Below are 12,454 nucleotides of genomic sequence, written 5' to 3'. Positions count from 1 at the left end.
TACCTTGAGGGAGTGTACAGAAGAAAACCTATAATGCAAATGGAAGCATCCCTCCCGGGCCCCTCATCCGTTTGTAGTGATGAGACAAACGAGGCACGAGAACCCGTGGTGTTTTTTGTTTGTTTGTTTGTTTCTCAGGATCACAGACTCCATGACTGAGGAAGAGAGAGTAAGAAAGGCACTATGCAATTACCCTACGTCCCTTCATCCCAAGCTAAGTGTGAAGAGTAGATTCCCACCCATTTGGGCTCACGGAAGGAGCATGGGGCTTGAGTGTTGGGAAAAGTGAGGAGGAAACCTCTTGGCTTACCAACAGAGCAGTCGGGACCCATCCAGTTGGGATCACAGCTGCAGAGACCTGTGTCGGGGACGTAAGTGCCATGCCCACTGCACTGGTCTGGGCATTGGACCCTTGCCAGCTCACAGTTTAGACCACCCCAGCCAGGGCTGCAGAGGCAGTCTCCATTTATGCAGACCCCATGGCTGGAACAGGTGGGATCCAAGCAATCAACTGAAAACAAAACAAAAAGAGGAAGAGTATTGATCACTCATGGGGGATGGGCCAGGTGATGCCAGCTTGCTGCTCTAGAAATCAGTAATTCACCAACTCCTATCCCCTGGCAAGCAAACGGAGCAGCCCAGGTAATACTTACGTGGTCTCTTGAAGAACAACCCATAAAAACTCAAGACTTTTTTATTTGCCAAAACACTGAATCTCAAACTTGAAGACAAGTTAAGAGAAAGAGGGGCTTTCTCAAGCAGAGTTAGGAGGAACCAGATATAGAGGTGTGTCATTCAATGCTGAGAACCTTGTACTTACAAACGTTAGTACCTTCAATAAATCATATCAGAGCTTCTGAGCCCAGGACATGAATGCTGGTGATATCTCTACATGTATCCCCAAGCCCAATTATCCCTCACTATCAGAGAGGAAAAGAAGGCTCATTCTAACTTCACTAATACTTGCCTTCAGAAGGTAACAAAGGATTACAAAGAAAACCAGTGAAACTCATAAATGAGTCACTTTCCTAATTAAATGTCACTTAGGCTATGTCTAAAATTAGGTTTCATTCTCCGAACACACATCTATTGCAGGAGTTAGTAAAAGAGCAGGATAGAAGAGGTGAACCTGGGCGTGGAAATGATCCCAAAGAGGTAACCGTCCTATACATAATCAGGAGTGGCCTGAATGGGTGAGTCTCTGCCTGAGGTGCTGACACCCTCTCAGACTGTCAGTCAGAAGAGTGAATTCTGGTCACTGTCATTCTTGGCAGTTTCATGGTCTGATTGTTTGGCCATCTTAATACTCAGAGTGGATATGCATCCAGTAGGTAACATGAAGATTCTCACTGTAGAAGCAACTCAGATGAGGAGAGGTGTGAGCTGCAAGAGCCAGTTCTCAAAGACAGGACTTTTTGCATGGCAATGTGCCCCCGAACTTTGGACATCTATCCAGGATCAGAGCTGGGCAAACAGGGCTTTGTAGAGGAGGGCCAACTTCCTCAGGTGTTCCTAGAAAATGATGCAGAGACATTTGGAGAAGAGGACACTGCACACTGTGGGGGTCTGAATGGCGAATGGTGCTCCTGCAGACGGCTCAGATATTGTCTTGTGGATCAGAGAAATAGGCAGGTCTCATCACCTTATTTAACTAAGACACCCATTTTCCTCATTTTAACAGCTGGGAAATCAGGTCTCTTGGCCTAGAGTAAAGCATTTGCTTCTGCCATCTTCTGAGGGCACAGCTAGCTTGAGACCACTTTAAATTCCTTTCTTGAGGTTTCTTGGACCACACTGCTGGTATAATTGAGTCCCTCATGTGCATGTGTGCCATCTTATAGTTCTAATCCTCAGAGATTTTGATTTCTCTCTCTGCCCAGTGCCAAGATTGAAACAAGCAAGATTTTTGGCGTCTATATAATTCACCATGACACCGAGATGGCAACCCTTTGAGGTCCCAGCTTTTTGTAGCATAGTCTCAATTTTTTTTTTCTTCTTATAGCATACAGAATAATGGTAGGTTTAAAAATTGATGATACCTTGGCTCTAAACAGGACATTATTTAGATTACCCATGCCACAAACTATTTCATTTTGGGGGATATCAGACTTCAGGAATTTGGATTTATTAGAAATCACAGTATTCCATGAAGTTTCCAAAGAGCACTGCTCTCTTGAGGCAACAGTAAGAATTTTCAGTGTAAGGAGATGTTTCTGAGCTGATCCAATCGAATCTTCTCAGGAAGATATTATTTATGAAAACCAGCTCAAAACTATTTGAGCCATGGGGAAACAGAAGCTGCCACTGATTTAACAGAAATAAAAAATACACTCTCAGAAAGGGGAATTTCAGTGATTTATTATTAGTTGGAGATGTTTATGATGATGTTAGTTGCTCTGGTTGCAATCACTTTAAGGTTGCATTCATTGTCTTGGGGACTATAACTTCTTACGATATGAACCCTTTCTGATACCTTCAGATTTGCTCAGGATGGCGGAGTGCATCTGGAGGTAAATGAATCGAAAGTTTCAAACACATAGAAGACATTTACAAAGGGGCCGTCCAATGCTTTTGGTGTCTGTCTCATGCTTAGCCTGGCTAACAAAATATAGTAAGTGTTCAATACACAGTTGATACAGAAATGAATGGTGGACTTTGCTATAAGCATTTGTCATTAGTGAGACAAACATCCATGAAGAACTGACAAGAAAGAAATAGTGCTAACAACTTCTTGCTTTTGGGAGGAATGCTATGTAATTTGGGATCTGCACAATATGAACTAATTCATTCAGAATCAATCTTGTCCATGTTCTTCTAACAGTAGAAAATCCTGAAGTTGTAGTTTTTTCTCTGTCCCCTTTTCTAATACAGCAAAATCAAAATAGACACAAAGATATCTCATGTGCTATGTGTCCTCAAAATTACCCTCCATCTATAATTAGCTATTTAAAATGTTTGGTGAGGTGCCAACAGCTAGGAGCTTTCAAAAAATTCAAAAAAATATATCATAATCTTTTTCTTAATAGGATGAAATAAAGAGTAATATACCCCCCCAAAAGAAAGCAAAAAGAAAATGTCATTTTTCTTCCAGATAAATTAGTTTTCTCTTCTCTATCTTAAATTATAATATGAAGAAAGGAGGAAAATCCACTGGGATTTATTAGCCCAGGAGTGGAATGTCATCCAAAGAATCATTTATTGTGTCTAGAAATATGAGCTCACTCTTTCAGTTATACCAGTAAATATGCCCTTTGTGCTACAGAATTACAGCAGCTGATGGAATAACTAAATTCAGACTTCAAGAAGAGCAGTTTCACTATGAATTTTAAATTTGGTTCCAATTTCGTAAGATGGTTTTGTGGCCACATCCTTAGAGTCTTTAGCAGGCAGGAGGGACTATGGCATTTTACGAAGCTTTATAAATAGAAACAGTGTTATACTTAAAAGGGGGACAGTGGCCTTTACCAGCTAAGTACCATGTGCCTTACAAAACCAGCCCCCCGGCAGCTGAAATCATTAGAACTCATTTAGTCTTGGGCCCTCTGTAGGTTTGACAAAAAAGGGTTGTGAATGCAATTTCTATCCCTAAGGATAAAAAAAGAGGTCAAGGAGTTTTACAAACAATATGTCCTATAAACCCCTGAAGAACCATGAATTACATTTATGAAGTTAAATGTCATTGAAAAATGACTCAACCATGAAACTGACATGAAAACATGGCTGACTTAAACTAATATGTCAATTCCTCGCTCATCACCTTCCCACTCCCCCAGACATCATTGAATGAAACCTCGGGAATCCGTCCTTTCATTTTCTTGTGCAAATTTGTTAATAGTACAACAATGTTTATGCAGCAAAAATGGAGGATGGCAACTATTGATTTCGTTGTCATGGTCATTTCAGGTCAATTGTTTGAACATTATGACTATGATGAATATCAGAAATAAAAAAGCTAAATGGAAGAAAAAGTGCTGATCCAGGCTTTCTGATTCCATTTCCTATTTTGAAAACAGCATATGAATCACCTCGGTTCATTCTTTTTGGGTAGCAGAAATCAATAGAGGAGATTTCATCCTTTCATAATGATCCACGTGGCTTCCTTGTTTTGTTGGATGGTTAATTCATTCGGAACATTTAAATAGGACGGGTTCGGAGAGTAAGAAAGTTGAGAAATCACTTGAAATTCTACTCATATAGATATGCGCAATCTTTACTGGAGGGAAAAAATTCTAAGACGGGCAATGTCATTGCTTTATCATTTCGTTCTCGCCAAATGATGTATGCAAAAGGTCGTTTTAACCTTTCTTGTCATATTATTGGCCTCTCCCATGTTTTCAGCAAATGCGGCTTTGCCTTCTGCAATCCATTTATCTTTAAGAACTTTAACCTTTCAAGCAGGGTTATTAAATCAGTCCTTCTTCCATCCAAACTCCCAATTTGGTTTTATGATGCAGATGGAGGGAGGCTACCTTTTATAATAGAGGAAAAAATATATAGAGTGTTGAGCAAATGAAAATCTGGGGGTCAGACTTCTGGGTCCCATTAAGGGCATTACCACTGATGTATTGGAAAATCTTAGAAGAATAATGTCATGGAAGCGGCCTCTTTGTAGCCAGAGTTCTAAAAACTATGAAATGGGAGATTTCAGAAGGGGAACTTTTGTATGTTACTAAGGATAAGTTACTGTCATTACTTCGTGGTAAAGGCTGTAACGATTGGTTACGTTTTACAGGACACTGGAGATCCATAACTTAATGGGATGTGAGGTCGGATCCACTCACACCTGAGAACCTCATAGCACCTGAGGTCCCTTCCTACAGCTTGGCAGTGAGCAGCTGAGAGAGAACACAGGATATGGCACCTAACAGAGTCTTTTCTCAGGGGGCATCCTGAGTGGTCCTCTCAAGCTGTTTCACATGGGGTAGGCTGTGGGGTTCACCGTTTCCCTTAGTTTGTTGGGAGAGTTGACACTTCTTTTTCCATTGGGAACATGGGAGGGAAAAGAGCTGTTTGAGTTGTATGGGGATGTTTGCCCAGGGGGCCTGAAGTAGAGGAAAGCTGCTCAGCTGGTAAAGAACAACTGAGCCAATTCAAAGGCTGGGGAGTGGGCCGGGGATAGACAGCACCTAGGCTTGTGCCTTCCTACCAACTCTGCTTGATAGTTCATATAAAGAGAAACAAAACCGGAGACCATACTCTGGAAGTGCAAATATAGAAGGGGACGACTGATAGGCAGTTTGGCGGGGTTCCCTTGCCTTATATGTCCCAGCACTTTGGTACCAAATAACTCTTCTGAAAGCACTAACCAGAGTGACTAGGACTAGTTGAAGCTGGCTTCTGATCACATCCGGAGAGGAGTTCTCTTTATCCCTGCACTCCCCGCTCCATGCCCCCTTCTTGATCACCAAGTCTCATCTCTGATAATGTTTTTTCAGACTGGATTCAGCTGATTACATCCCTAACTTTTCCCCATGGGTGCCAGAGGCCACCTCAATGCATGCTATACTGAGTTCTTCAGAATTCACCAAATTGCAGTCCTGTGTTACACCTCCACCCTCCTCTAATTCTGTGTGATTTAGGTAGTCAGGATAATGTGACCTACAACGTGTCTAAATGACATGGGTGCCTATCATCTTTCAAGTCTGACTGCTTTCTATTGACATTAATTTTTGCTAAAATGTACACAGACATATGTGGGCACTAGCCTGGGGACAGTTAAAAAAAAAAACAGCTATAGGGAAGACAGGGAGATTAAGGCTTCTTGTGGTTTTTTTGTTTGTTTTGCTTTGTTTTGTTTTCTGGATAGCTTTAGTAATTCCCAAATCAGAGGATTTTAAATAAAGCAAAGAAAAGAGGAAGGAAGATAGGAGAAGGGGAAGAAAGAAAAAAAGGGAAAAGAAGGAGCAGGAAGGGGAGGAGGAGGAGTTCCAGGCAAAGAGCAGAAAGACAAAGGCAGAGAAAGCAATTTAAAGAGGAAAAGTAGCTAATTAACATAAAGAAGGGTAAAACAAAGCATTCCTTCCAGAACCACTCCACAGGCCTGTGTTTTCTACAATCTTAGAAGTCTACAAAAGCCAAAGTGTTTGAAGTTCTTTGTGCAAAATACTGAAGTTTCCTTTGCAAAATGCGGAGCCTTGGATTGGGCTCATTAGCAAAAGTCTGGGCCCGCAGACGCCTCCCACCTCAGCTGCTGCCCAGGCTGGCCCTGCAGCGCTTACCTTCCTCACAGTGCTCGCCTTTGTAGCCAGCTGAGCACACACAGTTCCCATCAATGCAGGAGCCGTGGCCCCCGCAGGAAGGATCGATGCACTGATTCATGGGCACATCACACTCGGCTCCTTTCCAGCCGCTGTAGCACTGGCATGTCCCTTTAGAATACTGTCCATTCCCACTGCACAGGACAGGGCAGGCAGCTGCAAAAACCAGAGACAGAGCACCAGGTCACAGGGGGGAGTGCCTGAAGGGCTGCGTCCATCTAAGAAGGTAGAGCCCACCTGGCATTTCAGCTTTCCTTGCAATGTTCTAGGCTGGGGACTCTGGTCGTGGAGGTGCACAGCCGACTTCAAATAAACGGTAACCATCACAATGACAACCACAAAAATGCTACTAATAACAGCAGCGACCACCAATTCTATGCTTGTTATATGCCAGGCACAGCATCGAATGCTCTATGTACAATTTATTACTTAACCATCGTAATTATTTGATGAGGTGGAGGCTAGAATCCTGATGCCCATTTTATGCATGAGGTACAGACTGGTCAGGGTAGGTGGCCAAAGTCACAAAGCTCAAAAGAGGGGGAGCTCCCTTGGAAAGCAGGTCGGCCCAACTTTCAGCTGCGCCCTTGACAAAGCTACAGGGACACACACGTAATAATCGTAATAATCAGTGGCACAGGGAATCAGATCCCATTTTGCTGAGTATTTTACCCTCTGGTTAGACAGCTCCTATTCCTCACAAGCTGATGTCCATTAAAAAAGGAAAGGGATGGGCCACGGTTGACACACTTAATCTCTTTATGCCTTAGTTTCCTTATCTAGACCACAAAGGGATAACTTTGCCTTCCTCAAAGCATGACATGTGTAATAAAGTATAGACTAAATATGCCTAGACTATTAAAAAAAAAGAGCAAGAAGGGGAGGGCAGGTGGAAGACAGGAAACCTCTAGTAGTTCCTGTCTCGGCTGGGACTCTCTGGCATCCCTCGATAGGAAGAAGGCTGAAAAATCAGCGAGGACCATCTGGTATGAGATTACCAATGGTATTCAACAGTTTCGCCTTAATCGTGCCAATTCACCCCTTTTAGAGAATAAGAGTGGGATTTTAGTGGTCACCTTTAGGCTTTGGGCTTTACGTTTCAGAATCCATTTGTAAAGAACCTAAATTTCCAACTGGGTCTCTCATTTGGGCCTAAAAGGAGGATACGACTCCCTGCTATGGAACTGGCACTCAGAGACCTTCAGGAACGACCAACAGGACTGTTCAGTGACTCCTGGTTCTCGCATGATTTGGAATGCACATATACATGTGTGCATAGAGCCCATGCTGTGTCCCTGTCCTATGAAGCAGTGGCACATCTAATCAGATCACTCTGCGGTCAGTGGTGCCACACTGGCTCATCAATCATCCCCTGTTGTCAGGTTTCTGTCTCGTTTTTATAATAATTAACTTCCCTTCTGTGAGTGTCTAATTTCCCAGAGCTCTAGTAAACTCCTTGAGGACAGGACCATGTTCATCACTGTTGATTTCCTTACAGCTCTGCATTCATCAATGCTGACGTAAGTAAATATTTCTCCTATGTTCCTGATATTTAGAGATCCTCAAATAGGGAGGTTATGGGCAAGCGCTAAAAGGACATTTATGAAAAATGTGGAAACAAAACAGTTTCTGGAGTAGACCTCATGCTGCACACACAGTGCCTTTTTCTGGGGGAAGCGCATGTTTTAACTTAATTGTAAACTGACTTGAAACAAAAACATCTCAACAGTTGACATATGATTGAAGGATATCCTCCCTGAAAACATTTTGTAATACAACAGTTGCGAAAATTATTTAGGGTATAATTCCCAGTAGAATTCTTCTCCTTCTGAATCTACCACAGGACAATAAATAATGAGTTCAAAAGTGAGAACATCAAAGCCACATAATGAATTTTGGATGGACTCTCCTTAAATGTAGGGAGCATGATTTCTATCCCCAGGAGACATAAGCAGAGATCTGGACAGAGTTGCTACCCATACTGATGGTCTAAGAGAGGGCAGAAGAAAGCTTTGAACCCAGGGTGCCCAAGATTCAGGTTAGGGACTGTTCAAATATGAAAAGCATGAGAAAAAGTATGGGCTTTTGCTAAGTTTTGGGAGGGCTTTGAAGACAAAGTAAGTTTGTTCCATGTCAGCGCCTCACAGAACATGCTAAGCTCTATGGCAGGGATGGCAATGTGTGCACACGAGCCACTATTCTCCCTTCCTGCACCTCTGCAGACTTCATCAAGTGAGCATGATCATGGCATCTTGTCACCCAGAGCCTAGACAGGGCCTCAAAAACTTCAGTGCAGTGCCCAGGATGAGACCTGCAAGAAGGCAAAGTTGGTATTCGAGAGAAAATCCACTTTCCATTTCTGATCTAGGTAACATTAAAGGTATCTCTTCTACTGGAAAGACTAGAATTGGCATCATTTCCTACCCCACTTCTCTCGCCCACTGATATAGGAAACTAGTGAGAAGGGCAGCCACATATGTAGTGAGATGAGCTTCTAAGGCTGTTTCTGACTTGAGGATTCTATATTGGACAAGCTGCCATGAACAGCAGAGAAAGTTACATCAAATCACCACCACTGGACTCCCACTGCACCTTCTTTCCTCTCAAAGAGTAGAAGAGGGTAGAAAGTAAGGAGCAAATAAGTACTGTCTTTATTAATTGATAAAGTACAGTTATAATATTTATTCATATTGAAACTATTTTTCTTCTGCATAAACTCCATGTGGCGAAAAAAAAAAATAGGATTGTCTAAAAGGTAAGAATGGATTTTATTTAAAACCAGGTGCCTGGGAAATCAAATTTAAAATGTGACCTACTTAAAATACTCAGGGGGAAAAAATGGAGAATAGTGAGGTCAGAGAATTCTCCACATTCTAAATGCAGCCTTCTTTCAATATATTTGCTGTATGCTCACCAGGAGTGTGGTAACAAATGCAAAACTCTGTGGTGTTCTCTGGAAAGCGGGGCACTGGATGGGCTTGGCTGATGCCACATAAAAGAAGTAGAAGCAGGGACTCCTGGGTGGCTCAGTCATTAAGCATCTGCCTTCGGCTCAGGTCATGATCCCAGGGTCCTGGGATCGAGCCCCACATCGGGCTCCCTGCTCAGCGGGAAGCCTGCTTCTCCCTCTCCCACTCCCCCCTGCTTGTGTTCCCTCTCTCGCTGTTGTCTCTCTGTCAAATAAATAAAATCTTTTTTTTTTTATCCCACTCCCCCTGCTTGTGTTCTCTCTCTCATTTGTGTCTCCTTCTCTGTCAAATAAATAAATAAAATCTTTAAAAAAAAAAAGTGGAAGCAGCTTAAAGAAGAATGAATTTCCCTAGTAATCCATTTGCCATTGGGGCAGAGTACAAAAGCCAGAAGCGAGCCTTCTAGTGGTCGCTGGGCTGACCTGCACGGAGAGCACCATCCTTCAGGAGTAACTGACTCATTCTCAGGCATAACTTAACCCAGAGCCTCACAGTATGTAAGGCTCAGCCTGATCCTCATTTGAGAGGCTGAATGTAAAGTGGGGACCTCTTTTGTATTCATAACTCTTCTTGTATTTTTACTATCACTAAATCTACATGATTTTTTTTCTGACAGGTTATAGGACAAACAACTCCTGACTCCACACACCCTGCCCAGAGGTAACATAGAACAGAATTGGAAAGAGCAAGGATTTTGGTGTCATAAAGATCTGGCTTTAAAACCTGGCCTGTCATGGACCAGTTTCGGGATTTTGGTCAGATTACTGCATTTCTCTGAGACCCAAGGTTACCTTCAAAATATTGTCTTTCAGAGTTGAGGGAGCATTAGGTGTGATTACGTGTGCAAGGACTCAGTAGCTGACACATGGTTTACGATGAACAGATGTTCCCTCTGGAAATTCCAAACTGAGTCTCCAAATGGACTGCAAGGGTTAATAACATTAAAAATGCAGTATGTCTCAGATGTACACATGCATGGGCACATGCACGCACACACACACCACCACCACCTCCCCCATAAGATTTTCAAATAATACTAATGGAAAGAGCTCATCTTCTTCCCCTAATCTTCTCTGGTTGTGGGTGGGAGGTGGTTCTGGAATCACATGTGGCGTGTTTTATGTCCCTGCCTCTCTCTCTCCTCTTTCTAAGGCTTACAGGAGCAGCACACTGCATTCAAGCTACTATTTAAAATTAATTAAAATGTTTGTATAAAGTGACTATTCTTGTTTTACTAAATCTAGTAAATGGAAGCTCTAAGACTCACGCAGAAGGAAAATAAATTACCATCGCCACTAACAACTGACAAGTTAACAGACTGATGACAAAAAAGAAAAAAAAAGAGAGACACAATTTAGATTCACCTAAATGGTGTAAAACTCATTTTAATGATCAAACTGGAGCTTTTTTTTTTTTTCCCTCTCCCAAAGTTCTCTGTGAGGGATGAAATGAATTATCAATGTTATTTACTCAGTGGGAAGTAACAGGACAAGCCACCCGGGTCTGCTGTTTTAAGTAAAACAAGTCCCATCTACTTGAAGCTTGCGGTAGAGGAAATACCTAGAGAAAATGTAAAGATGTTGAAAAGGCTGAATCATAAGGCGGAGGGAAAATATCTGCATCTTGCCAAGTCATTTATAGGCAGGGCTAGATGTACAGAGGGAATTTCAGATATTGTGCCTTTTAAAAATTATTTGAAATATGATTGAAAGGCTCTGTGGAAAAGAGACTTGAGAATACTTGAACCTAGTAATCTGGGTAAATTGTCAAAATAGCACTAACAATTGGTGGCCTTACTTCCCAGTTATTCAATAAATATTTATGAATAACCTAATATGTGCTAGTAGCTGGGTTAGGTGGTAGGAAAAAAGTGATGTAGAAATAAGGATGCCTTGATTCTCCTGAAGCAATTGAGGATTACAATATTTGGGTTACAAAAGCAAAGCAAGCAAAGTTCAGTGTCTTTAATACCAAAACTGGTGTCCCAATGTCTTTCCTGATTGTGGAATTAGCTTGGTGCTGAGCATAATGTGTTAGGAAAGATAGGTTTCACTTCTCGCTAGGTCCCTGCAAATGGCAATATATTTGGTAGACAATAAAGCTTAACATCTACTGAACATGTATTCAAAAATAAATTCCAGAGTGATGTCACCAAGATGGTGACACTTCCTTGACTTTGTTCTCTTTCACAGGAAGAACAACTAACAACTATTCATGAACAAGATACCACTGAGAAAATCCTAGAACATGGGGGTGAGGCTGAAGACCCTTCTGCAGCTCAAAGACAGATTGCAGTCAGAGGTAAAATAAATGGCTACATTTGACTGCATTGTCTCTCCCCCATGCCAGGACAGCACTACGTGGAGACATTTCCCTGAGCCTTCAGCTCCTCCAATGGGAAAAAAGAACCCTGGGGGAACAACCAGCCCCATACCCCACCATTGTGGGTTGCTATGTGGGAGCCCTGACTCTGATCTCAGGGGAACTGCAGGGGGTTGCAGGGGAATACCAACCACTCGGGATTGCAGGGGAATCCCAACTACTGGGAGTCTGACTGCAAGAGAGCATGGGGATGGATCCTGGCAGACCAAGTTCATATCTGCAGGGCCCAAAGGGTATCCCAACCAGCAGTTTTGCTCACCTACAGAACAAAGGTGGGGGTGTACTCTGATCAGGGGACTTGGTGGGATGCAGACCTGCCTGATTTGGATCTTCATTTATTTATTTATTTTTAAAGATTTTATTTGATAGAGAGAAACACAGCGAGAGAGGGAACACAAGCAGAGGCAGAAGGAGAGGGAGAAGCAGGCTTCCCGCTGAGCAGGGAGCCCGATGCGGGGCTCAATCCCAGGGCCCTGGGATCATGACCTGAGCTGAAGGCAGACGCTTAATGACTGAGCCACCCAGGTGCCCCTGATTTGGATCTTTAAAAGAGGAGTTTTGTGGGCTCTAGAACCTAGTTTGCCCATACCCAAGCAAGGAGCTGAATCATAGCCCTACCCACTGTAGGGAGAGAGTCTTCCAGCCCCATCTGACCAGAAGGGCTGCTGACAACTCCTGGAAGCAGTGTAGCCCAATGGTGCTTGAGTTAAGAGGCAGACAGGAAGAGCTGACTGCCCCCAAAGCAAAGCTAGTACAAGGCATGGAGGGTTTCTGTGCTATGCACAGGTAGAGGGATTAATTCATAGCCAAGGCTGAAGGTAGCTCTCAGGCCCTCCCACCCGGAGA

The 12,454-nt window shown here is 42.9% G+C and overlaps 1 protein-coding gene across 15 annotated transcripts in view; it reads right to left on the bottom strand.

Annotated features, from left to right (window-relative positions):
- The window catches only part of TENM2 (teneurin transmembrane protein 2), a 1,203,413-nt gene that overhangs the window by 141,604 nt on the left and 1,049,355 nt on the right, over window positions 1-12,454 (bottom strand). For all 15 annotated transcript variants that reach the window (XM_032403433.1, XM_032403432.1, XM_032403428.1 and 12 more), the window contains 2 exons: window positions 6,219-6,413; window positions 311-511 (listed from right to left, as the gene is read on the bottom strand). In XM_032403433.1, coding sequence (XP_032259324.1) covers window positions 311-511; window positions 6,219-6,413 — 396 coding nt within the window. The remainder of the gene's footprint in view (window positions 1-310; window positions 512-6,218; window positions 6,414-12,454) is intronic.

The sequence above is a fragment of the Phoca vitulina genome, unplaced genomic scaffold (genome assembly GCF_004348235.1).
Source record: "Phoca vitulina isolate PV1807 unplaced genomic scaffold, GSC_HSeal_1.0 scaffold6, whole genome shotgun sequence".
Lineage (NCBI taxonomy): Eukaryota > Metazoa > Chordata > Mammalia > Carnivora > Phocidae > Phoca > Phoca vitulina.
Note: the sequence above shows the minus strand (reverse complement) of the source record. Positions and strands in the feature narration are given on the sequence as shown.